Raw genomic sequence first — 27,977 nt, forward strand, 5'->3', positions numbered from 1 at the left:
GGCACACTGACCCAGAGACAAGAAAGGAATACATTTCCCTTCACCATATAATAAATTGACACCAGCATGCTTTTTTCATGTGATCATTTTTTTCTCTTCCTTGATTTAATTTTGCAACCCTATTTCCCCTCCTTTTTTGCTAATCCAATGATGCCTTTTCTTGACTCTAAAGATGTATATTACTATCTTCGGTTGCATGAAAATGATAGCTAAAATCTGTTGACCATCTACTTGTTCCAAATGCTTTATATATTTTACCTACAGTTGTTACAATAATCCTGGGGAAAAGTAGCAGTAGCTCCATTTTGCAGGAGGAAATGGAACCTCAGAGGGGCCACTTTGTAAAGTTAACACATCAGGGAGCCCGGACTCTCACCTGAGTGGATCTAATCCCTCGGGCCGTTTGCTTCTGAAGGATGAACAGAAGGGGCAGGCCTTGTAAGAATGGACCAGGGAACTGGTTCTGCAAATGACTTACGGATTATTCGGTTAGTCCTTGAATCTTTTTCAGTGAAATAAAAACCACACTACATCCATCTATTTATCTTAAAGGGTTATGATATGAAACAGATATGCCATTATTGATCAAACATACCAAGGATAGGTGATGTAAATTGTCTTAGAAACACAGTATGACTTCCGTTTTGTCTTCATTCATACTATAATTTCCTTTATAGGATTATTATCATATTATTATTTCTGTATTTGAAATGCTATGACTTAGAAGTTCAACTTACGATAAAGACACTCTAGAAGTTTCCCTAGTGTGCCCATTTCAAATATAATGTAAAAAAAAAAAAAAAAGGTGTGGGAGGGGATCAAACCACCATGGAATGTTTACAGTAGTGACTTCAGAGGAGCTCAGTAATTTCTATCAGGCAAAACTTTTGCTCCTTTGTTTACGTAAAATAGACACAATCTAATGTATGTTTTCCATTTCTGCACTGAATTATCTTCCTCCTGAGTTTCTTTTTCCATTTCTTTTATTTCACCTTCTTCCCAACCTGCCTGATGCATTTTGTTTTTTCTAACTTCAGCCTTTTCTGTCGGTTGACAATGACCTCTCCTTCCCTGTGTGCTCCTTTCCCCTCACTCCCTGGTGCCCCTGTCCTGTCCTCCCTGCTTGCGTGTTTCCGGTCCAGCTGTTCACCTCCCTTTATGTTCTCCTTCTCTGACTCTCCTCCACTGCCCTTGCTGTTAACGTTCTGGCATCAGCTCCCTTTTTTCCCTCCCGCTCATCCTTCATGCCTCCTTCAACGTCTCCTCATTATTGCTGCATTTATAAATTGCCTCCAAGTAATCTGTCATCTATCCCAGCGCTCTCAGATAATCTCTTGACACAGCTCACGGACAGTAGTTACCGGCAGCAGGAAAATTTACCATGCTCATTTATCATCCCCTTGGAAGGAGTGCTGAAGCAGGGGTCAAAACGGAGAGAAGCATCCTACCTGATTCAGCAGCTCCTGAAGAAGGAACTGGCAACAGTTAGTAAGAAAGCAGGCTTCTTTGTCTAAGGAGGCCACAAATACGTTTCTACAGAGACACAGCTGCTGCAAACATACGGGAGACGCTGAGGGATAGGGACCCCGTACACTCCGCGTGTTTTGCTAGCCTGTCCTACCGTGACAAGGAACTTGGTCTTGTGCACCTACAAGGTGCCGGCCTAGTTTAACTACTTAAAGTGAATTGTTTAACTCAGGGCTCTTCAAGCAAGTTGTACAATGTGTGCCTTATGGGGTCCAGCAGAGGGGTGAGCTGAAGCTGCCTGTCAAACCGCAGGGAGAGACTCTCATGATGCCGTTTTTCAGATGAAGAAAAACGAGGCTCAGAGGAGTGAAGCAACTTGCCTACGTGGAGGAACCATGCAAATCTGACAAATGTAGCCTCTATCACCTGTAGACGATTCCTTTCCTAAATGGTGAATAGACTGAGGGCAGGCACCGGGTTCACCTTGCTCACCCTTGTATGAATGAAAAAATCTAGGGTACGAGTCAGTAAGCACCCCAAGGATTGGTTTTTCCAACAAAGGAGACATACAGTGATCTTGAGGGAAAAGCATTACTTCCTCCTTCCCTTCCATCAGAACAGGGCTGAGGTGGGGGTGGGGGAGAGTGTGGGAGAGCCTGGACACACCCACGTGACCATGGGGCAGAGGTGGGTGTAGGTAACCCATGCAAGGCAGAATCAGGCCATCATACTGATAAGGGGCAGAGAGTGGGCTGGAGGAAGGAGGAAGGTTCAGTAAGGGGTCCTGGAGGGCATCTGGGCCGACTGAGTAGATCTGGCCTGCAGGAAGCTTGTTTACCTGCAATACTGAGGGTTCAGGAGGTCGGCGGTTGATGTCCAGTGTGCACGGGGAGACACAGGGCAACAACAGTGGCAGCCAGGCATTAATACTTATGTGTCAGGCTTGGTGTGTCGTGGGTGTTCTCTCATTTCACCCTCACTAAAGCCTCTGCGGCAGCTACTATGATCCCTCCCATTTCAAAGTATGGGAATCGAAGCTAGGGAAGTTGTCAAGGTTGTAAGGATAGCAAAAGGCAGATTCTAGATTCAATCCCTGATCCGTTGATTTCCAAATCCATATCCTTGCCCTTCTACCTTAGGAGGAGAGACTGGGGTTCAAGGGGAGACCCTCAGGGTTCAAGGTTTAAGGGAGAGCCCCTTCCACCAAGACAACTAGGGAGAGGATGGAAGGTTTCAGAGCCTGGAGGATGAGGAAAATCACCTAGGTTTTTGAGGAAGGACTCAGCTTCAGTGAACAACAGTGGCACGGAGATAGAGCTTTGACTAAGGCCAGGCAAAAGGAGCAGATCACTGGAGACGGACTAAGGGCCTGCTTACCACCACCCGGCATCTGAGCAGAACCAGCCTCAAGGGGACCTGGCGTTGCTCCTCCACCCAGCTGCCCTGTGAGGGAGGCACCTGTAATTCTCTCTGGTTCCAGAACCTGGGGTGGTGTTGTAGCTGTGGAAATGGGAGTCTTGCGCAGGCAGGAAATCGCACTGGCATTACAATGTGGAGTTCAGATCGTACTGCCCAACAGTATGTGACCCGAAGCTATCTTAAATCCTTTTGGCATGAGGTAGGGTACAAACTTAAAAAAACGTACATGTCTGTCCAGTGGATACATTTCCCCAAGCAGCCTTAAAAAGTATGTGTGTATTTTTCTTATGTATTTTTTTTCTTTAATCAGATCTTTTATTTACATGCTGCAACTAAATCATCAAAATGCTTTCAGGGACTCAGTAGAATGCATGTCTAAAAGCAGCTCGATGTTTTGGCCTTAAGTGTGTTTACAGGCTTCATGTAATTTTTTACATATGCTGTTTCTCTCCTCAAAATGACTGCTTCCAGAATACTGAAGGAACAAGGACAGTGGCAAAGGGCTGGGACACACAGGTTGTTTGGTGAAAACAAAATAAAATGCTACGCCATTTTAATGAAGACAGGTACTTTTTTTTTCTTGACATTGAAATTATTCATAGATTGCTTCGTACTTGACAGAAAAAGAGCTGTGCCCTCAGAAAAAGAGCTGGGGACAGAAGGAAGTGTGGGAGAGAAGTGGGGTTGTCAAGAAGATGACGAGTGGCCCAAACTGGGGGTCCGCTGGCCATGCCATGGTGAGGGAGCTGGGGGTACCCATGTGCCTTGCCCGGCCCCCCATCCGTGTCCCTGTCCTGAGGCTGGCCCGACTCTAGACAACTGGGTTTGGAGCGGGCAGTCTTGGAGGCCTCTCCTGGGGATGGGGGAGGGGGGCACCCTCAGGCAGGTGATTCCCCTGAACGGCTGCGAGAGAAATGACAAATACTGGGAGGGCTGCGGATTATCTCAGGATGTACCAGAAAGCCTGGTGTTCCGGACACATTTTGGAAGGACTGTGACCAAAGTCAGAGGACCCCTACATTTTCTTCCCACTGCCTTGCTACTTTACTTTTCTGCAAAGCCCTAGCATTTCACCACCTTCTGGCTCTGTGGTACGGACCTTGCATGAGGTGATTAAACTCTCTGGCAACAGAGTCCTTATCTGCCAGAGGTGGAGGATGGGCTGCAAGGCCCAGGGTTCGGTGAGAAACTTAGAGGTGATGTGGCCCATTCGACACAGGGACCCATCTTGAGAGCCGAGTAAGCACGGATCAGCCACGCACTCCCCTGGAACCTCGGGTGGTGGGGCCTGCACTCTGTCTCCACAGCTCTCCCCCCTCCTCCTCACTCTCCACGCATACATGCCCCCCGCCCGGCGGAGTCCTGTCTGCCTGTGAGACTCTACAGAGCCATGTAAACTGACATCCTTTCTGCCCTCACTGTTGACAATGCAAAGGAATTCACCTCATTAACACTAGTAAAGAATGGGAGTATCTGCGTAATATCAGAAAGCATATTTATCATTGTCATCAACATTTAAAAAAAACCTTTACAAATATCCACTGTTAATGATCGTACCAACATCTGTTGCTGGAGAAGAAGTTAACTTACCCTTAAATAATATCTATTGTAAGAGAGGAAGCAAACCGAGGCAACAGAGTGACTACTGTGTTTCCTGTGTCTCCCTTCTAGGTGCTTCTTAAAAGCAAGAAGCAGATCGAGTCACTGCTGTTTGAGAAGCTCTTGTTTAGTTAGCATCACGCCTGACCTCAGTAAAATGGGAAGAGAAATACAGGTCATGGATAATCCCTAAACCTTTCATCTCCTTCAGCCTTTCCCAACAAACCTTTGTTGGAAGCTGCCAAGTACTGCCCTCTTTGAGGGACGGACCCCTCTCTTGACTCCATCTCCAAGGGAGGGGCAAAGAGAGCGAGCCAGAGGGGAGAAAGGACAAACTGGAAGCCTGAGGTGGAAAGGGTAAACAAAAGTAGGATTTCCAGTGCATTCCACTGCTGTCCCATCATCTCCCTCATACACACCTCCTGAGGTCGCCCGTGCCCCCTGCTTTTGGGCTCAGGAGGCGGGAGAGTCAGCAGCGAGCTCAGAGGCCCTGCGGATGGCAGTGAAGACATTGAACTGCCCCCCCCCCCCCCGCCAGATCTAGCCAAAGTGGCACTCTGGTCCCATTTAGCCACTACTCTGTGCCTCAACAACATTAAACAGAAGACCGAGGTCTGCCTTTTGAGTCGCTCTCTTCCTCAATATCTGGTTAAAAGAGAGTAAGTCCCAAAGAAAAGGTCACTCCGGACTTAGGAAGCCCTTGTTCCCACATTTGCGAGTCGGACCAGGCTCATTGTTTGAATTTTTAAATGCGAATGAGACAGCGGGACCCACAGGGTCACGCTGACATGACTTAGGACCCCCTGTCTCCTGGAGCTGGAGCACAAAGGTCTTGGGGCCCTGATGCGCTGCTGGTCCCAGAGCAATGAGAAGAGACTCCCCTGAGCGGCATGGGAGCCTCCTTCCCGTTTCCTATGCGGTCCATACTGGAAACACATTGGAGCCATTTTCCCTTTTAAAAACGCTGTTTTATGTTTCGGCTTTCAAGATGTCCTAGTTTCGGCATCACAGCATCTTCACGTACCAGCTCAATGTGTTTTATGTTCATCTGGAGAGAGCTCTCCTCCCTTCCCTTCTAAGGCATAAAAGGGGGCGATGGGGGCGATGCTGGCTTAGGGGATAAGCAGCCACAGGAGGGGATGGGGTTTGGGGAGAACAAAATGAAATTCTGGCTAATTTGACCCATCTCCTCTCCGAAAACCAGACCCCGATGAATTATTTATGATTCTCCTGACCCCACAGAAATGCAGATTGTGGCTCTTGCCAAGAACAAATTAGGCCTGTCTGCATCTGTTACTCTTCCCAATCAAGCAACTGCCTCGTGCGAGGAAGGAGAAAGGTCAGCAGCCAGGACAAAAGAGCAGTCCAAGAGCAGGGGAAGATAAGGCTGCATTCCAGAGCTTCTACTGGAAAAGCAACCCTTTGGAAGCACCATCAAGTCTCTCTTTGAAACCCAGAACCAGCACGGGGCTGCATCTGTGTGTCTAAAACATCAGAATAGCAGTGTCACTGGGGACACTGCAAATGTTTAACTGCTATCTTGCTTCGGGGGCATGCATCACTTCAGGCCAAGTACTGACTAGGTTTGGCTCAGGGGACCATGATCTTCTTTCCCCAAACCAAGGATCGCTCTATGCTGCAGCGCGGGAGACATTTAGGACTGTATCCCTCTGAGCCCGCTCTGGAACTTTTCCCTCGTGCCCCTGCCTGTGTATTGCAGGTTGTTATTCTTGGCTCCAAATGAGCTTTTGAAGACAGCTCCAGGCTCCCCTCCCTCCCACCCAACCCCCGAGATAGGGGCCCCCTGGAGTGGGATCAAGGAATAAAAGAGCTTTGGGAAAACACGGGTGGGCCCTGGTGGTAGGGGCAATTGGAACTTTCCATGGTAAAAAATAAAAAGACAAAAAGCCTTTTGTGGTGTGTTCTCTGGCCTTTCCCAGGAGCAGGTGTGGAGAGACAAGGCTCCTGCTTCTGTGGGGCCCGCTTTGGAGCAGAACCAAGAGGAGGAGGTCTGGAGTGGACCATGAAGGCAAGCGCCCTATAGCCTTCAGAGAAATGCTCTCTGACATCACTTTTTCATTTTCCTCCTGGTCTTGGGCATGGTGAAAGGTAGAAAAGGCTAAGCCCGGGGTTTTGGCTTGGGGAAAAGACATCCCTTCACTTTCCTGGGAAATAGGCCTTAAGCAGAAAGAGACCCAGAGATTCCTGTATTGTGTAACAGGGTCACCAGTGTAGATGATCAGATAAGAAATTGTAGCCAAAGGGGCGCCTGGGTGGCTCAGTTGTTAAGCGTCTGCCTTCGGCTCAGGGCGTGATCCCGGCATTCCGGGATCGAGCCCCACATCAGGCTCCTCCGCTGAAGCCTGCTTCTTCCTCTCCCACTCCCCCTGCTTGTGTTCTCTCTCGCTGGCTGTCTGTCTCTGTCAAATAAATAAATAAAATCTTAAAAAAAAAAAAAAGAAATTGTAGCCAAAGTCCAACTATTTCAGGAGGAGAATGCCTTTGCCTAGAGGATGTTCTATGCCTGGATCCCTGGCAGCTCTTGGATTCTGAGAGCTGGGATGCTGGTAAATTCTCTTTTCAAGAGAGACATAACTAAAAGTCAAGACAATATCTTGGTCTGACTGTTAATCAAGAGTAGCAATGAATGGGGCACCTGGGTGGCTCAGTTGGTTGGGGGTCCAACTCCTGATTTCGGCTCAGGTCATGATCTCAGGGTCATGGGATAGAGCCCCGTATCAGGCTCCGGGCTCAACAGAGAGTCTGCTTAAGATTCTCTCTCTCCCTCTCCCTCTCATCCGACTCACGCTCTCTCTCTAAAATAAATAAAATCTTAAAAAAAGAGTAGCAGTAAATAATGTCATTTTTCCTAAATTTTTCATTAGATGATGTGATCCCTTTAAATACTCAATAAGATATTGGTATAAATCCAAGGGACTTTTGAGTTGATGAAACTCAATTTCTTCATTTTAGAGATAAATCAGTTTAGGATCCAGAGAGATTATCTAGCCAGGTCACATTGTTAGTTCATAGTGAAACTGGGACTAGTGTACAAAGAAAGCTATGGTTATTAGCAAGGGCTGTGATCATCAGAAAGTACTTAACACCGAAGAGGTAAAGTCTTAGCAATCAATCATCAGATATTGAGCCAGGGCCTCCTATGTGCCAGGCACTGCGGGGCTGCCGTTTGGAGTCAGACAGACATGGCGTCTGACCTCGCAGGAGAAAGTAGGTGTTATTATTTTTAAGATAGAACACTACAAAATGTTACTAAACAATGGGAAAATGGCAGCAAGACTGGTTGTACTTCAAGAAAGAATCAATTTATCTGCAGGGTGTCCCCCTGAGCACTTTACATCATGAGAAAGTTGTAGTTACTAGGCCGAAGTCAAACTCGGCTATTGGAGGCTCTCTGTGATAAGAGATTAAATCCCTCTCCTCGTTCTCAAATGCATATTCCCATATCCATGAACATCAAAGGGAATAATCATTTCAAAAGCGCTAGCTCCGCTTTCCTGGGGCCTGCCACTCCATCCCCAGCCAAGGAAATAACTGTAGATGGGAGCCACCCTTCTCCACAGTCAGGAATCCCTCTCTGGCTGGATCCCACAAAAAAACTGACAGATGCTCGGTCATCACTGACATGAGCAAGGAAGTCACAAATGTGCCGCGCGTTTATTTTTGATTCTGCTATAACTGAAAATCTAGATGTTGTAAAGTACTACTTGATTATTTCATTGATTATTGACTAATGTTTTAAAATACTATTTGAAATGTCTTTGAATAATACTTAATAATAATGATGATGATGATGATGATGATGGAATGTTAAAAATATTGTTTAGCCAAAACACATTCTGGGCATCATAACCCATTCCAACTGTCCTTGAGTCATAGGGCTGGAACAGAAGGTGTCTGGAGGACAAATCCTAATCTGGGGCAAAAGGTACCTTCTCCTCCTCTGTAAATCCAACTATGCATATCTTCCTACAGTTTCCCTCTGAAATGTAATTTGAATGGAAACGTGAATTAGCAATAAAGGGATAATAATCAGCAATTGATGTCTAAAGAATTAAATGATTATTACTTTCAAGAACATCAGAGGACCCTTCCAAGTTGACAAGAATGTTGAACTTGCTGAGTTGACAAGGACTACATGTAATTAGCATCTCAATCACCTGTGTCCTAAAACTTTGTTTACACTGTTTGTTTTGAATCCCTTCCTTCAAAGAACAAAGGAAAATTCAGTCCATTACTAGTAAGAATTACCACAGTCTCAAAATTAATAGATTATGAATTAACTCATTTGTATTCCGTTTAACAATTCTCATCAAATTGAAGGGTAATTCTATTCCTCCTCCCCAGAGGCAGAGCATTAATAAAATGGCTAGGCCAGGGGAGGTAACACCAGTCTGAAGGAATTGGGGGAAGTCTATTCATGAGATGGGGCCATTATTTTTCTTCACTTTGGTTTCTACCTTGATGAAGTATTTGTAAAAACAAATAGAACTAAGACTTACTTTCCGTATTCAATATAGCTGATTTCATATACAGATGTGTGTCTGATAGACCCAGAACATTTTTCTCCCTGGGTCCTGACACACAGGGTGACATGATGCTTTAATGCGGAAGAGATCATTTCCCCTACTAACCCCTCACCATGTACTGGCACTTGTGCTCTGTTCCTATTCAAAGAGAGGGTGGGAGACCTCGGGGTGAACTCTTCACGGTCTGCCCCTTGCTTACCCACTCAGCCTTACCTCTCATTACCCTCTAACCTGTGTTCAAGCCGTGGCCAGCTTTGAGCTTTGTCTCCTCAGAGGGCCTTTGCTATGCTATTTCCACTACCCAGAACATTCTTTTCTTTCTACTCTGCATCTGGCTAACTCCTACTCACCCATCGAGTTCCGTTTTGAGGTCGCTGCTTCCAGGAAGCCTTCCATGGACCCCAGGTCTTATTAAATTTTTGAATACAGCTGAAGCCACTGGAAAGATCTTAACCAGAGTTGTACCAGCCATTCCCATAGATACTGTGCTAAGCAAGTACATTGTTCCTTAATGGTGCACCACCTCGACCACCAACTGCTGATTTTGACTTACTCTGCGGGGAAGCCCCAAGTGCCAGGGCTGTGTGGGGAACCGCATACCTAATTCTTGCTCTGGAGAGGAGAACTGACATTTTGCAGAGCATGCAAACCAACAGAGAGTAGAGAGGGATTCTATTTTTTAAAGTTTGGTATACTCAGATGACAGGAAAATGAAAAAGCCTCCTTTTCTCTCTGCAAAGCAGTCCCACTTTGTGTACTGATGTGGCCGAGAGTAGCTGGCTTATACGTTTGCATTTATGACCCTCACCCCAGGGGTTAGGCTGGATCCCCCTTGTCCATCATATCTGGCTTTCACTGTGTGAAGCCTAAGCCAAAGCCTCCGGTAGAAATGTTATGATGAACCTGGCATTTGGGTAAAAAGGGGAGCCTTAAAGTAATTCTGCAGTAGCTTTTGCCTCCAAGCCCCTCACACACATAGCAAAAGAAAACTTTATTTTACAGAAGGCATCAGAAATGCAAATGAGGCCCCTTATTTATTTTATTGCCATCTAAAATGGGAAGAGTCTCCATGTCATAGTCTCATCCTTTTGACCTTCGGCTTTATACTATCTGTCTGCTTCTAGAACTCTTGAGGTAATGATGCCTTTCTGAAATCATCTGAAGGCCATCTGCTGCTGATGGATCAGCATGACTCAGTCAGGTCACCGTGGACAGTCTGAAAAGGTATCGAAGATGAATTCCTCACCGTCCTCTCTGGTCCCTGCTGACCTGTTCCAGGCAGTGCGGACATGGCAGCCTTAGAACCTCCGGGACACTGCATACCCGACTTTGGTCAGCGTGACACAGTCTGTTTACCTGCGTGTTTCACACAAGCAGGAGCTCCTTAGGGACTGCGTTTTCCATATCTTTGCCCTTTCCCTCAGCAGCAAGCCCCCAGCACAGAGCTTGGAACCTAGCAGAGCCTCCAGGAATGCTGGGAATGCCGGGGTGGGGGGCGGTGGGACCTCTGAATGCACGTACTCTCATGGGGTGCCCCCTATAATCCCAGTGTGAGGAGAGCGCGGGATGGGAAAGGCCAGAAGAGGTCCATACCTGGACGGCCTATGAGGCAGTCTGGTGATAAATACTTGAGTTCTATCAGGGGTCACAAACAGATTTTGCCTCCAATATTTAAAAAAAAAATCAAAAGATTTCATATACAAATAGGGATTTCCATCTTCTTGTGAGAAATCAGATCTTGCAACATGGGGCCCAATTGTGGCTTGGTGACCATTGGCTAGAGCCGACCAGCGATGACTCCTTCAGGTGGGACACCATCCCCGATCACCCACCACCTGTGTTCATACTACCTGTGCGGCCTCTGAGGCATCTGGGTGCACCTGTCCTACTGCAGGCCAGCTTAGAGGCCTGACTGGATTGTGCACAGGGGGGGCAGGGGGACTGGAAGCCGAAGCCTGAGTCCTGGAGTTCCCAGGTTCAACCCGGTCCCGGCCATCTGTATCCCCGGAGCGGTGTTGGTGGGCAGCTAGTCATTGTAGGACCATTATACTAACACAGTATATGCATATAGAAACCACTCAACATAGCTTTCTTGAATGATCTATCCCTGCTCGTGTTCTCAAATAGACCAAATACGCACATTGAATCCTATTCTCGTTGATTTTCTTACATGGGAGAGATGCTTCTACATTGGGGAAATGATCGTTAAGATTTAGTAAAATCGCACACAGGGTGACAGAGAAGAATTCGGAGCCCTATCCCCGAAGAAGTAGTGCTTCTCTTTGAGTAGTGTGGCTGTGAGCACAAAAAGCCAAAGTGGATAAATTCTAAAAAGAAAAGTTCTACCTTCAATGAGGCCCCAAGAATCCAATCAGGCTGCTCCTCTTATTTAAGCCTTCAGCAGCTCTATACTGCTTCCAGAATAAAGCCCTCGCTTTGACAGTATAAGGCCTTTTGTGACAGTCATACCTCCTGTCTCTCTCTCTCTCTCTTGCACACATGCACATGCACACACACACACACGCGCGCGCGCACAGACACAAGCACACCCGTGAGCGCGAAGACCACATTGCCACTTAGCAACATGTAATGCCCGAACATGCGGTGGCCTCCAACAGCACCATACCCTGTGCACCTGGACAACTGTACTCAATCATCAAGCCTCCTCTCACTCCAGAGACCACTGCGGACTTCACAGGCAAAAGCAGGTTGTCCTGGGCTCTGGGGCACTTTGTCTATCTCTCGTTCTGGCCTTGGAGGCCCTGTGGACAGGGCTGTGGTCTTACCTTCTTAAACTCTGCACTGCTCGGCATCTTGCTTAGGCCGCAGAGGGAATGTCATACGTATTTATTATATGAATAAACTTTGCAATGTCATTAAAGTTCTAAAAAGAAAAAAGGGAACATGAAAATAATTCTCCATCCCAAGATGAAGATTCTCCATCTCCTTGTTTCCTATGCCTGTAAACAGACTGGAACCCCTAAACTACATCTCAATCCAAAGGCTGAAGTGGTCTAATAACCTACTCTGTATCAGTTACACATATTTTTAAAAAGCATCCCCAGGTGATCTACGCCATAACTGCACACACTGAGCAGCTCTGGCGGAGTGTCACGAATAGATGTCAAGGGAGAGATCACATAGAATAGCCACGCTCCCTGCCTCCTCAGTTGACAGATGAGGAACCTGAAGCTTCGAGAACCTATTCTAGGTCACGCAGCTAATTGAGGGCAGAACTGAGACTAGAATTGAGCCTATCCAGCATTGATCGGGAAGGATCTATAGTTCTTCCAGCATTGCAGTCATTAATTCTCAGGTGTTGCACTAAATGCTATGACATTGGCTACCTCCAATGTAAAAACAAACAAACAAAACCCACCACCAACAATAACAACAACTAGCATTTTTGATACTCCTCAAATATAATCTTGCAATACAGTAATCAAAGCTAACTGCAGTGGTGTGGCCTGGTGTGGCTTCCTCCTTAAGGACTAAGTTTGCTGAAGGGCTGTTTGCTGTTCATGCTCTTTTCGGGGCGGGGAGGGAGCACAGGGTAGCCGTGGAGAACCACAGGTGTCTCCCTGGAAGGGCTGCTCTGCAGTGATCGTTTATGTGAGTAAGTTGTTGCTCCTTCTACCAAGACACTCCAGACAGTACACAGCGGAATGGAAATTAACCCCAATTACCTACTTCCCTGCCTTTTACTGAATGGTTTTCCATTGTTTTATTCCCCTTTCTCTGCATATTTGGCTTAATTACATGGTTTGCTTGATTTGCAATGGAGAAAAAAGATGAAACTTTGACTTTTATTTACTTGTAAATGGGGTTTCTACTGTGCTGCACTAAGACCAGGCTTACCTTTATTATAATAATTAAACCAGTTTTCCAGATGAAGGGTAAACTAGTTAGATTGTTATTTTGGTAATTCAATCTTTTTTTTTTAATAGTGGAAAAGGTATGTAGGATAATAAAAAAGGGTGAAGTGTAATTGAAATGTGAACACCCCAATTGGCTTTAAAGTCCTATGTATTTACATGTTTAGGAATAGGTGTATGGAGGCATATGCATAGAGGGAAGAGGGCTAACAGCTGAGCACAAGCACTGTGCTAGATACTCTACGTACAACGACTCACTTAATCTTCATAGTAAATTTATGGGAAATGCATTATTAAGCCATTTTATAGATGAGGAAACTGACGGTCTAAGAGTTTTGTAACTGGCGCAAGTCCACAAAGTAGTAGGCTGTAAAGCTAATATTTGAATCTAGGGGGTCTCACTCTGAAGTTAGCGTTCTTCCCGCTACATGCTATGAAGTGGTGGTGCAGGTAATGAGACCACTGACTAATCTCCAGCCAGTTTGGAAGCCCAGAAGGGAAGGAGAGGCAGAGGAAGGCCAACATGGTATGGTACGACCAAGGAGGCATCAGAGCAGGGACAGGCACCAAGAGAGGCCATTAGCAAGAAACTCACGGTTAAGGGGAAGAAGGAGAAGCTTGAGGGCAGTAAAACGAGTATTATGACTTTCCCCTTTCTCTCCATAAAGGTTTAACTGGTATGTAGCTGGATGTCCAAGTCAAGCAGGGAACCAAAGGGGAGGACACGTCAGAAAATCAGATTTGCCTGCTGGCTTAGAAGGTCTGGCGGGGATGCGACAACCAGACAGCACCAACACTGCCTGTCAGACAGAGCAACAGCTGCTGTAACTTTTCCTCCTGTTACCAGCACTAACCGCTACTATGATTGGTAGTACCACCATTGCCAAGCTTGCAATTTTTCAGCATCCGATTCAATGGAACTTACATTTCTTGAGCATCTCCCATGGCCGTGGCATGGGTCTAGACAATGGATCTAAGGGTGTAGGCAAAGAAAAGACAATCCCTGCTTTCTGGTCTTCAAGATATGTAAACAAATAGGTCCCTACTATATCTTGAGCTCTACAAGGACAGAGACCTTGCCTCTCTCCCTCTCTCCCTTCCATCCCCCACCTCTCCGGCCTCCTTCCTTCACACCGCATGCCAGGCATTGTTCTTGGTGCTGGGAGCACAGTGACAAGCAGAAGAGAGAGAAAGATCTCTGTTCTTATGAGGCTTCTGATCTAGAGCCATGCTGTCCAACGGAGTAGTCACTGGTCACGTGTAACTATTTACACATCTGGTTCCTCAGTTGCACTAGCCGTATATACATCAAGGCACAAGAGCCACATGTGTCAAGTGGCTACCACAGTGGACAGTGCAGACATAGACCATTCCCATCACCACCAAGAGATCTGTTAGATAGCACTGCTCCAGAATCCCATTTGTGGTTAGATCTTTAGAATCTAGCACTGTGCCTGGCATATAATGGGTGCTATCAAGTAGACGTTAAATGTTAAAGCAATAAGCACAACAATAAAGGTATGAGCCAGTGTAGAAATAGCATGGATGAGGAAAGATTTTACATGATAGGATGGGAACAAGGAATACCTCCCAGCGGAGGGAGGCATCAGTGATGGGATTTGAAATGCATTAAAGGTTTTGATACACATTTGGTCAACAAAGGTTGCTTGCTACAATTCTAATGGGAGAGTGGAAGAGAATTCCTTTCAAAGTTAAATGCCGACTTTAATGATAGCACTGGTCAGCTGCCTCTCGGACAGGGAGAGCTGTAATGTGGGGGAAGATAGGGGGGCACAATAACAGCTTTCAAACTCCTGAGGAATTCTCATTAGGGGGGAAGTAAACAGAAAGCGTGCCCTCCTTATTTTAGGAAATAAACAGTTTGCAGTAAATGCCTGAAATAGTCCTGGTCCTTAAGTATTACTATGCTCTTCAAAATGAATGTTCTGTGAGGCCTCCCTTTTAATCAGCAAATATGCTAGTCAGAGCCTTCTATAAAAAGAAGCAGTACTTAGGTGTCCATTCCTTAGCCACAAAAGGAAAGTGAATAACAACATACACACGATACGCGGTCAGTGATGGAGACCTCTGGGGTCTGATTCAGACTCGCTCTGGTCTAGAGCTGTCCGATCCAGTGGGTATCTCAGCTACCCGAGAACCAGAAGATGGGAGAGCGCAGCAAGAGATGTAAACGAGCACTGTGCAGAGGCCAGCTCAGCTGACTTCAGCTGCCGACATCTGCTTACGGACAAGCATGAGGCTAAACCTGGCTATATCTTACTTAACGGTGACCTGGCGGCTGGCCGGACCCCCAATGTCCTTGTCATCTGAATAAGTCCCATAACTAACACTTCACATAGCTCTTATGAAATGCCAGGTGTTAATTCATTTCATCCCTACAACAGCCCTACGAGATGGGTACTATTAGGATTCCTTTTGACGGATGCAGGGGATTAAGGCATAGAGAGGGGATGTAACTTGCCCAAGGTCACACAACTAACTAGTAAGGGGTAGAGCTGGCATTTGAGAGCACTGGTCATATGCCAAGTGCGGCTGGAGACAGAAAGGCCAAAGTGGGGGCACGGTGGTGAGAAGGTTTCACACTTGCTTAAGCTTTTGGGGGCATCCTGGAAACTTTTCAAGGTGACTCCTCTTCCTAACACCCTGGAGCACCTCTGGAAGTGAGAAGGGTGGACAGCCAGGGGCACTGCTCACTGTTGGGGTATTTTCAGGGTTTAAGTATCTTTTTTTTCCTCCCTGAAAGCTCCCTGCTCTTGGGAGATGGGGATTTCTACTCTTAACTTTCGTTATGACTCCACTCTCCAAATCCATAGAGGCCAATGCAAGAGATGTTGAAGAGATCTTCAAATTCTGTACTTTTCCATGAAGCTCCAAGGGGAGGGAATAAGCATGACCCCCCACAGTTGGCCTCTGCCGATGGGAAAGTCCCTGGCTTGCCTGCCCAAGGGCAGGCATTTGACCCCACTCGGCAAGGACCAAGAGCCCCAAGTCTTGGCTAACTCTGGGCCCCCAACCACCTATGGTTTTTCTTACTCATGAGGAAGAGCTTGTGAGCCCCCTGCCCCCGTACATTAAACTGAAGAGACAGCTGCAAGCACGATAGGGATTTTGGGTTCTTTATTGGCAGGTATGTCGATTATACCATTACAAATACACCAGCCCCCTGGTCTTCGGAAAGAGGATTCATTTTCTTAAATTGGCATCTATTTCTTGAAGTCCTTTGGTTCCATAAGGACAGATCAAACTCTAATAAGATGCAATAATAAAACTTGCAATCAAAGAGACCCAAAGAGTATCACATTGAAAAAAAGTAACACTCACGTGCTCTTCACATGACCAAAGCAAGCTTTTTAGCTGTGTTTTATATGAACATCCAAATTCTACTGAAACCTTCCAGATTTTGTGTGCATTCACAAATGTAAAAGGCATCATCCTGCACCAGGCCTTCCACAGTGACACCCGCCTCTGAATAAGTATGGGAGTACGTCATGCACAGCACCACCCACTCCAAGAGGAAAGAGAAATGAAGAGGGGTCCAGAGCTCTGGGTGCTTCTGACAAAACCTTTCCCTTCCCCCACACCTGCCTCTCCTGCAGCATGCACTGTCTCACCACAACAATCTGCCTCGCACATCATCAGGACTAAGCCCAACATGTCCTGTACGCCTTGTCATGTCTGTCACCCGAAGCTCCCAGGCATTCCCCATCACTCCTGCTCTCAAGAGCTCTGCAGATCCCTCCTTGGCCTCCACATCCCCCTGACCAACTTCCAAATCTCTGTGCCTCCTGGAACTCAGGTCCATTAGCACTAAGATCCTCTGTATTCGCAACTTCTTTGAAACCTCCCTTTACCTTCTTGCTCTGCCCTCCCTGACAGCTCTCTCAAGTAGTGGCTGCTTTGCCTCCCACGAACTTCGCACCGCTGGGCCTGGGGGTGAGGTCCGTAGGCCTTAGTCAGCAGTACTAGCAATACTGCCATCAGCAGCTCTATTGTAGGAATTGGATCGATTTCACTCGTTAGGCTTTATAGGTAGTCTGCTTTAAGGGGTTCACCCCAATCCAATGCAAGGATATCTGCCATGTCCTTGCTGAATGACCTTGCTTAGCTAACTTAGTGAATTTGAACAAGCTGTTTTCTCCAAATTCACAGGTTTTTATCAAATACAGCCTCCTCTGTGCTAAGTGATTTAGAATACAGATTCTACCCTCCTCAAACTTACCTACCTGGGGGTCTAGGAGTTGGTGTGAGATAAAGACTAAGGGCATATAAGTGGTTTCCAAAAGCCCACGTATAAAAATTGCTCACATGCAGTCATTGGGAAGGAACATAAATGCAGGACCAGCCTGGTGCAGACCCCTACCCAAACAGGGTTGCTCCCACTTACCTCTGGCCCATTCTTGCAATGGCCTATCAGTCCTAATAGCTAGATGGTCCATTTTTTCAAGAGACACTAAAAATGCAGATTTTAAAGTGAAATCTGAATTTAATTTATTATTATTATTGTTAATATTATTTATTTTAAGTAGGCTCCATGCCCAATATGAGGCTCAAACTCATGACCCTGAGATCAAGAGTTACACACTCTACCCACTGAGCCAGCCAGGCACCCCGAAATCTGAATTTTAGATAACTGACAGTTCAAAAAAATTTGAAAAACACTTAGAGAGGTACAGCCTAGTGGAGTGCTAAGAGCATGGATTCTGGAGCTAGACCACCTAGGTTCAAATTTTAGCTCCAGAATTCATTATGGGTGTGTCCTGGGCCCGCTAGCAAACTTTTCTGTGTCAGCATCTGTATTTATAAAATGGACATAATAATAGCACCCACCTCTTAACTCTATAACCTGCCTGATAGTGTCTGGAAGCACTCTATAAAAGTTTGGTAACTGCCTGAGAATACCCAGCCTTCTTGCATACCCATGAAAGATCAGTTCTACGCATCACGAGCATGAGTCTCAGTGCATTTAAGTCAATACACAAGAGAGCATTTTTAGGTGCTTATAAATAGGGCGGAGTGTAAGATCGGACAGCGCAAGAGGAGATTCATGTGGGATGGAGAGGCTTCTTGAAGGTGAACCTGAGCTGGGCTCCACAGGACAGTGCTACTGGCTGGCCAGCAACAAGACAGAGAAGGTTACAGGCAGGTGGGTGTTTCAGGCAGCGTCTCTGTGGGAAACAGAGGACACAGTCAAACTGGGCAATGGGAGGAGAGTTTCATAAAAGGGCTATTTACAAAGACGTGGGCAGGGCTTAAGGAAACGAACCGGTGGAGGTAGAGCAGCCCTAGCACAACGGAGGCCAGGCCCAGGCCTGAAGAGGCAAGGGAAGGAAGCAGGGTCCAGAACATGAGAAAGGAGCGCTGTGGGAGGCTGGCCTGCCAGGAGGCGAGGCAATGAATACCCAAACATCAGTCTCCTCCTGAAATCACCAGCTGATGCTTCTCCATTAGCCAGTGCCAACCAGAAGCCAGCGGCGCTGAAGCCCACTGACATAGGCCATGTGGGATGACCCTCCCTCCCCGCCCCTTCCCCAACCCTGCACAAAGCAGAGTGAGGAGTGAGGAGAACCGCTAGCACAATGGGAAAGATGAAGCAAAAGGAACAGAGGCTAAAATGTGTTAGAGAGCAAGAAAGCTCCTCAAGGCTTAGTTTTTCTATCATATTCATTTGTTGTCCCTGAAGTCCAATAAATAACAGGAAAACGTTTTACAGTGTTGGAAGGACACCGTGGCTATACACACGTGCTTGGTGAGGTGGGGAAGTGAGAGAGAAGAGGAGAAGAGGAGAAGTCAGCCAGCGGCTCAGGGGACGGGGAGGTACATGTATAAAACACTTTTCAAAATAGTGAAAGGTTTCTAGAGAAAGAAAAAACACGCACACATGTCTACAAAACTGTTGAACTTGAATGCTTAGCCAGGTTTTTGGAGATAAGCTATAGAAAGCAGACGATATTGTCTTCATGGACATGACCTCGAAATTTAAATAATGGAAAGTGACTGCCCAAAAAGCCCCAGAGAAGTGTTTCCAAATTGTCTATAATTAAAAAAAAGAAAAAATCATGCAGAACTATCTACTTGGTTCAGCCAAAACTTAAATGAGCGGCTCTAGGTAGTTTTTCACGTCATGGTGCATATTACGTCCTGCTCTGACAATCTAACCCCTGGCGCGGAGACCTGAGTCTCAGTAGCAGCTCTGGAAAGCATAGTGTGGACTACAGGGCCTTTCCTTTGTGAGCCTTGCCTCCCAATTACCTTTGATAAACGCCATCGTTCATAAATGGCCATAAACTCCTACAAACTATGACTTTCTTCCTGTAGGGACTCTAGAAGTAACAAGTTCCACACTGCCAGGGAGCACTTCCTCTGGTTGGAACTAATGGCCTTCTAGGACCTCCAAGATCTTGGAATCCAGTCTTCCCAAAAACATTTTCCAAACGTCCCCGTAGGCACTAAATGAACAAAGGATTCCACGGTCAAATGAGTTTGGGAAACGCTGGTTGAGATCCACAAAAGTTAAATAGGTTTTCCTTAAGGATAAACCTCTGAGAGCCTCTAATATCAAATGCAAACGGCAAACCTCCTGGAGGAAGCTAGGGCATGCAGATTTCCAAGCTTACTTGGTGAGAGAATACCTTTCCTCCAGCAAGCAGCTTGCAGAACAGGTGTGCTACTTAACACACTTGGGAATGTGGGTCACAAAAGAAGAAACTGGGGTCCTAAGAAGGAAAAGGTCATGCTCAAGGCTTCCCCACTGATTGGCTCTCCAGTTGTAGCAATACTGAGATGCAGTGTAGACCTTGCGTGTAACCTTCCTTTATAGCTTATGGCTAACCTCCACTTAGATGAAAAAGTCTCCTCCGTTTTGTCTTTTCCTAATAAGGCATGTGTCCTCTCTTGCCATCACCTTTTGCTCCCCGTTATCATTTTAATTGCATTTCTCTGAACCTTGCCCCATCCTAAACTGTCTTTCTTGAGGAACAAGGCCAGGAACATTGTATACATTCCAGGTAGGAACACACGATGGCTCTGTCCATGTGTTAAGCCTGGTTTCCTGTAACTTTGCCGAGGACCCAACATGTCGTTGGCCCTCTGGCCTACAGGAGCTCGGTGTTCACTGTACTTTCTGGGGCTGTGCCGATAGCTTGAAGCACACCATCTTCTAAGTCAAGGGCTTATGTCTCATTTCCTGCCCTAGATTAGGCCAGAGGTCATCTCTCCTATCTCAGATCTCCCACAATGTCCAGCCTCCCACATGATTGCTGGCTCCCCAAAAGTCTTGCATTTGCTTTGCTGAGTTGATATTTTAGAAGTTTCTTCCCTAATTATTATTCTGTTCTTGCCCCAAAGGAAACACATTTACTACATGTCTACAGCTTTGCAGGATCTTCTTGATATTTATCCCCGACAGCTAACTTCAGAATAATGCCAAATCTATAATTATTTTCTTTAAATGACTTAAAAATATTTTCTATGAAAAATATTTTCTATAAACTGTTTCTTAGGGCCTTGTACTGCTTCTTCTAGATATGACAAAGGTTTATGTCCAGTTGGGAGATAGCCTTTAAAAAAAATGGCTTTCACAAAAAAGCAAAGATGCTGGTAATTAAAAGAACAGCCAAGCAAACAGGTTTGTGCTTTTAACTGGATAAGGTATGGAATTGTTGAATCATTATATTTTACACCTGAAACACTGTATGTTAATTATACTTGAATTTAAAAAACCAGGTTTGTTTTTAGATGCAGACACGTTGAGTTCTGCTGAATGTCAAGGCTGAACTGGGGAGTCCAGCTGCTTCTTATACAACAGCAATGAGGACAGAACATTCTTGGCCGAAAGCCTTGTCCTTGTGGGCAAGTTGCCTTTGAATTAGGCTTCCCAGTACCCGGCAGAGTTCTGGGCTCAGAGTAGATGCTCAATAAACACTGTTGAAAGGAACGAATGATTGGATAAAGGAATGAATAAATGAACAAAGACACATTCTGGAAAAGAAATGTCTTAGGCACGGTGTTGGTCTCAGCAGCCAAGCATAAGTTTTCAGTGTCCTTTGTTCTTTTTCTCATTCCTTGCAATTCAGCCCCTGCAACACATCCTTTGTATTCTGAGACATTTCTCAGATCCCCACACAGCAGGAGCTGATCTAGTCAGCCACATCTTTTGATAATGAAAATTTTAAATTTCCAACGAGAATTAAGGCTGTAAAACCATTAGCGGCAAACCCTTCAAAATGCCTTTAGGAACTAAAGGTGACATTTGTGTCCATAGAATCAAATAGAAAAGCATTCAGTTCAAACACTGTTCTAAAGCAGCACATATGTCTAATTTTATACTGTACATTTGGATTCTATTTTTCCCTCTAAAAAAGGCACAAAGATAGCAAAATATTATGTTTGCCAATTCATGGAACAATTGTTACTATTCTGTATCTATTTCTATGAGGACATTGTTATGGAGCTGTGCTCATAATAGAACCTTCATTCTATATCTCTGTGCACCTTATGAATTTCACCCCGTCTTAGCTTTTTCTCCCCAAAGAAGTCACTCAGGTTCCTTTAATAATACCAGTTATGAGCTCCAGTCTTCCACAGCTGCAGACGTTTACCGTCCTGGGAGATTTTCAACATTACAATTCATGCTTCCAATGAAAACAGTGACAGAGTTGACATGATTTACGGGGCAGAAGGACTGATTAGGGACTAGTACACTACCGAGCAAATACTAAACAACTATGGGGAACTTTTAATATGCAATGCTCTCCCTGTTCATAACAAAAACAAGCCAGAAACAATTTCCTGTGCTACAGTTAAGTGAAATGGAAACTTGTTTTTAAGGTTCCTTGTCGTGTGTTGTACACATTTCAGCGAGGCAGCCTTCACCGATGAGAGGCACTGGCTCCTTCAAGGACTCCATGCTTTCCATTTCAAATGGAAACCAGCTGTACCTCTCAACTGTTACAAGAACACCTACGCAGGAGGTCAACGCTGAGCTGGAAGACACCTCCCTGTGAAATGCATCAAGCTTCTTTATCTCAGCTAAAGTTTCTCCGCAGTGAATTGTCAGTGACAACCTGAAGTTCCTTGAAGTTTTCAGGGCATTATTATCTCTTCCTCTCTGGAGATATAAATAAGCACATGATATACTATGAATTGGCAGCTGAAATAGACATTGATTTGGAGAGACAGAAAAGGTTCTGAAAAGATAAATCTATGGATTTTCCATTAAGAATACGTATTTTTTTCTTTTCTTTTTTAAGACAGAGGGAGAATACGTAATTTTGAAAAACCAGTTTTAGATTTTTTTTCCTTAATGATTTAACTCCTGGATGGTTTAAGAACACCCCATGCCTCAACTCTCAGCCCCCAAATTTCTGAAAACAACAGTAAAAAAGATCCTGGCAGAAGTCAAAGAGTCAATGGATCCGAACTAGCTTTCAGGCTCAAGAATGCACCTTCAGCAATGAGAAAGGTGGAGCCACGTTATGAGTCACCCCTTGACAAGAGGTTCCAGACCATTAAAATGAACAACTGCATATTTAGTGCTATGAACTGCATAACTTATAAATCTCAAGAGGGTAAATTTGAAATTGGGAAAGACTGAGATATCTTATTAGTCTAAAATCACATACACACACACACACACACACACACACACACAAGCACACACCCAGCAAAGGTGGGGGTGAGGGTAGAAGCAGAGACTGCTCTACCATCCTGGCCCTGTAACTTGTCCTTGGTGATGTGCTCCATAATTCCAGAGCAACCCAGGGCTATTTGTCTGGCCTGGGGGCCACTCTGATAGACTTTCTGATACAATTCTTGAAACAAGATTCAAAAAAGAATATTCTTTGTCTCTCTTTGTGTCTTTGCTCACATAGGATAAAATTTGTACAAACTTCATTTTCCTAGCTTTTCAGAAGGGACGAACTAGCACCTTTCTGGTACTGCTCACTAGCTCGTTTCCAGCCAGTCAGCACAATATCCATCTGCATTTATGGAGTTAATTGATGTCTATTAATTTTGCTCAGATTCTCTGTCCTCCTTCCACCTCCCTATCCCTTGCTTTTTTTTTTTCTTTCTGTTTTAAAGAGAGAAAGCTAATGAAAACCATGTTTATGTGCTCAAAGGCACAGAGGAAATTCATTACTCTGAGGAATAGCACACTCCACAAGTGAAATGAAAGTAATCTTATTTATGACAGGAAGGGGCCCTAGCTAGACTGAACTGCACCACACTTAGACTGTTACGTAGAAAAGACTCAGCCGAGCTCCTGCACCAATTCCAAATGGCGGCCTCGCTGACAACAAATACGTTTGCGGTTCTGTGTTTGGAAACTCTTAGACGCCCCAGAAGCACAGCCATCTAATAGAGACAAGAAAAGAAACCTGTTTAGAAGAAACCATTCTTCGTTCACACCTCCCGGTACCTTGCTGGGACTCCATATTACTAAATTTCAAAAGACACTTCACCAAGTCATTAGTCCACGACGTTTATCAAGTACTGGCCTGTAAATAGAGCTATGCTAGTTTCATGGCCTAATTCCCTTATTATAAGGGTTTTTCACTGTAGATTCGTGGGCCATTTCCCATGTAAATAAATAATGGGACTGTTTAAATGACATGTTTTCACAATAAATGTTCACTTGTGCCCTGGCAGACAGTTCCCCCTCTCCTTCTTGAAAATCCCATCAACAGTAAGTATACTTCTCATGTAACTATTGCATTTTTTGGTCCCATATGTCTTTTTTCCCCTCATTCCTTGAGTCAACAAAAATCGCTTAGGTCTTGTGTAGTAGATAGGAGCTACTGGAGGGCGAGTCTCTTCTAAACCACTCATGAGTACTCTACAAAATCTTAATAAACATTATGTGGAATTTTGGCAGGAATAAGATGGTTTTTATAGTATTTACGGTGTGGCTTCCTAGAACAACTTTTGCTGGAAGATCCTCTGAGATCATCAGGCTGAACCCCTTGTTTATGGATAAAGAAAGAGGCTCAATGGTAAATCCTTTTTATTTAAAAAAACATACTTCCCAATACTTTAAGCAACTTCCCCTGTTTACCATTGAAGGAAAGGATATTATTGCTTGGATTCTATGCAGGGAGGGATTTTATATTCCCCTCATCTATATGAGAAGGGCTTGTCTCTTCTTCCAGCATAAAATGAAAAGGGTCAACTAAAAAATACTTGGTCTTCTGAAGTCCCAAACAGAGATCCAGCACTGGAGAGTCACTGGGAATTCATCAATCAACTATTTTGATCAATATAGGTTTATGAAGCCTTGTGCCAAATCAGTGGTAGGAGAAAAGCAGGGCACACACTTTTCTTCGTGTGGCTCCAGGTTGTGCGGGGAGGCGGACAGGGACACAGGTGAATGCGTTTCCATTATTGCTGGTGGGGAAGGTGCTCCGAGGCAGGAGCACGGAGCGCTCAGAGAGAAGGGAGGCTCCTCCAGGATGAAGGGGAGGCTTGCTCTGGAGACAGGGGCAGTGCCTTTTCCAGGCAGAAGGAACAACTTTTATAAAAGTCTGGAAAAGGAAGTCTCAAGAGTTTTTGGCGAGCCAATGTGAGTGGTATACGCTGGCGGAGACGTAAGAAAGGGCTGAGAGAGCCACAGCTCGAATCCAAGCGCTCCTCACTTGCCGTGCCCAAGTTCCATGTTTTCAGGTGTGGTGGGTAACACTATTTGCCTGGCTATTTTCCCTGCAGTCCAAGAGTCTATTCTCCGTTCGGCTTCACAACACACAAAGGTGTTTCTGATTCCCTTAAAAAAGGCCCTGAATTCAATCCCTCCGGCATTTACCAAGCACCTCCTATGCACTACTCTCTCCACTGTGCTTCCTCAGCCCTCCGTGTGCACATCGTTCGACTAGAGTGCAGATCACCCTGCGCTGGGCTCCTCGGCCTTCCCCTGACGTCTAGGGAGCCCAGGCTCTAAAGTCCTAGCACAATGCCAAACACAGAGTAGGAAATCAACAAACGTTTGTGAACGATACCTGTGATTGGTGGGACCCAGCTCAATTCTCAAATAGTTAAGTGCACCCAAAAAAAAAAAAAAAAAAAAAAAGTCAATTTCTTGCATAGCATCTTTCAATGCAAATGGCAAGTGGACAATCAAAAAATGGTTAGTGGTCCCTGTTCTCTGCAAACTAGCATAACTCAGCATCCTTTAGGGTACATGGCACAATTTTTTGCTCTGAGCCTATAGCCTCCACTAGAAAATGTTACTGGTGTGGTACCATACTGGGTGGCAGATGTTTTGAATAAAAAGTAGACATTACAAGCTAATGATTTAGCAAAACAAACCCAAAGCCAGCAATTCGGGAGGGAGAACAGGAACTATGTCAAAATGTCCAGCATTATTATAGGGCCTACTATTTGCTACCTCAGTTTTTCATTAAGCAAAAGTCACTATATTTAAGGCAATTTTGAAAGAATAAGTACAGACAGACATAGTAATAAAGACTAACCATATACTCAGATGGTCAGGACACAGACCAAGATCGTGCATTTTATGGCTCTGATCCACTATGGTTGGTCCTTAAACACCTACCATTCACTTGGTGTTTATTGAGGACCTACTATGTGCCAGGCACTGTACTGTGCCCTGGGAATACAGAGGTGAGGAACATAACAGCTCTGCCTTGAGGGAATTTATAACCCAGTAAGGGATACAGAAAAGTAAGTTGAAAAAAATTGCAACTAACACAACCTTTGGAGGAAGCAGCAGGAGAGTCACGGCTGGCTTCCCAGGAGAAGCTAAATCTTTCAAATGCATGTTGTCAATCTTCAGGCAGTTCAGATAAGACTTTGAAAAGGGATCAGCACATGTTTTCCATCACTATTAGAAAAATAACTCAAGTCAGAGTGCTCACTAACACTGGCTTATCTTCCAAGATGGTAATGCAGGTCTGCGTGTTCTCAGCAGCTTTGTAGCCCGAGTACTTCATCAAATAATATACTCATTAAAATACATTTGCCTTTAAAAAGGCATTAAGTTTGGGGGAGGTGGGGAAATGAAGAGCAACATGGTAAACAGTTCGGATTCTTTCATCTTCCTCCTGTAGTAACTTGTTCCGGCCACAAAGAGGCACTCTGGGCTAAAGAATGAGAGGGCTTTTCTCTCCCACTCCACATTCTCTTCTCTGGGAGGGGCTTTCACAGAGCACGGGGTGGGGGGTGGGGGGTGCGCGCGCGCGCGCTCACCGAGCATCGGGAGGACCAGCAGCTCTGGTAGGAAGGCAGATGTTTGTCCGGCAATCGCACCGAGGACAGATGTTTTTGACTGCAGGGCCAAAATAAATCTTACTTGTGCAGATAGAATTAAATGAAGGTGGAGACTGCTTCTTAAGAGAGGGGCTTCTATTACTAAAAATAGCCATTTTTCCACCCAGTCACCTCTAGGGGAGGAGGGGAATAAATCCATAATGAACAAAATTAAAACGTTAAACAGTAACGACAACAAAAACCCTTGTAAAATAAAACCAAGCTCTCGGGATAATGAGAACATCGTTGAAAAGGCTGCAGGGCTGGAAGCAGCTCTGATGATATTCCCTCTGGTCCCGGCTTTGGATGATCCTGTTCAAACAGGAATCTTCCTTATTAACCTTCATCCTGAACCAGTCGATAATCCAATATTTGTGATACTACAGTCAGTTGTCATGGAAATAAATTTAATGCTGCCAAGTTAGCTCTTTGGTTATCATCCGGGATCATTCAGGAGCAGAAAGCAAGAAAATCCTATTGGCCCTGAGCTAACATTTTCATTTCTTAGGGGTCAAGCAGGTTCAGAAATATTGGACAAACTCTATACTCTGATACCATGATTCCTTAAAAAGTATTCAAATCTTTATGTAGATTTTCAAAACTCTAGTGCTTCACTGAACAGAATTTTTGTCTAGCTAAAACTCTTGAGGTCTTTAGCCATGAGTGAGCATTCTAAATTTTCTTTGAACCAAAATAAACGAATTGTGTTAGAAATGAGTAAGAGGTTCTAATTAGAAGATAACTGAATGAAAACATATACCTGTTACTTTTTGAGACATTTAGTTTTAAATCGGGTTTGTGTGGATTTTTTTTTTTAAGTGTCTTAGGGAACCTGAAAAACCACGAACCTTTCCCAAGATGGTATTTCAGAACATTAAAAAATGATCAAAATCTTATCCTCCCTCCTGCTTCCATCCCCATTCCCTAAAAGAGAAAAGAAGCAAAAGTTCTTGCATAATACTCATGTTTGGGTGGGCACCATTGACTAATTATAACACAATAGACTATTTTTTGCTTCCTAAAAATAAGAAGGGCGATTATCCAGGGGTAGGGGTGGTTATGCAATGGGACCACATGGACCACACTTCACCCACTGGAAATAAATGTGGAAAACATTTCAATCACATATAAAAAACAAGGAGAGAGAGGATGAATAGGAAGTAGTTCAATAAAACCATGCTGTGTACCGTCGCGAAGTAACTCGCCCAAATTCCTGATGACGGAGCTGCTGCTGCTATCTGTGTTAGATCTGTATTTAACATGAAACATGGAATAGTAAGTGTTGTACGGGCTTTACAAACCTCAATCCAATTGTTACAAAGTATTTGCCCTAACTTTCCTTTATCTTTTAAAGTTAAACTAGTTAGGGTCCATCAGAATCAGGACTTGAAAACACCCAACATGGGTAAGATTAAGTTCTTTTAAAATTAATTTTTGGGAAACATTCAGGGCATTGTGTTGTAGTATAAAAGGCGCTGGGCTGGGAATCGGGAGACAGGATTTGAGGTCAGCTCTGCAACACAGGAGTTCTGTGCCTTGGGCAGGTCGCTTTTCTCACTGGTGGGTTTTCTCTGCAAAACGAAGGGCTTGGCCTACTTGACTTTTGAGGCCCTTTCCAGCTCTATCAGTCTCGGATGTTAGTTCTTCTAACAAACTCTCAGAGCTGGGACGTACCCCGATTGGCAAAGACAATCAGCCCAGGCTGCTGGCTGAAGGCTGGAGAGGCAGCCAGCTGAAGGAAAATCTGAAAACAATTAAAAAAAAAAAATTGATACAACTGGTCCTTTACTCA

General features: G+C 44.9%; 1 protein-coding gene across 2 annotated transcripts in view; it reads right to left on the minus strand.

Annotated features, from left to right (window-relative positions):
- SCFD2 (sec1 family domain containing 2) overlaps positions 1-27,977 on the minus strand; it is a 426,762-nt gene that overhangs the window by 98,355 nt on the left and 300,430 nt on the right. The window contains exon 6 of one of the 2 annotated variants that reach the window (XM_057309879.1): positions 87-27,929. The exons of the other annotated variant lie outside the window; for it this stretch is intronic. Within the exon in view, the coding sequence (XP_057165862.1) occupies positions 27,832-27,929 (98 nt within the window). The 3' untranslated portion in view covers positions 87-27,831. Of the gene's footprint in view, positions 1-86; positions 27,930-27,977 lie in introns of those variants that run through there. 2 annotated transcript variants of the gene reach the window in all.

Source organism: Ursus arctos, unplaced genomic scaffold (assembly GCF_023065955.2).
Source record: "Ursus arctos isolate Adak ecotype North America unplaced genomic scaffold, UrsArc2.0 scaffold_9, whole genome shotgun sequence".
NCBI lineage: Eukaryota > Metazoa > Chordata > Mammalia > Carnivora > Ursidae > Ursus > Ursus arctos.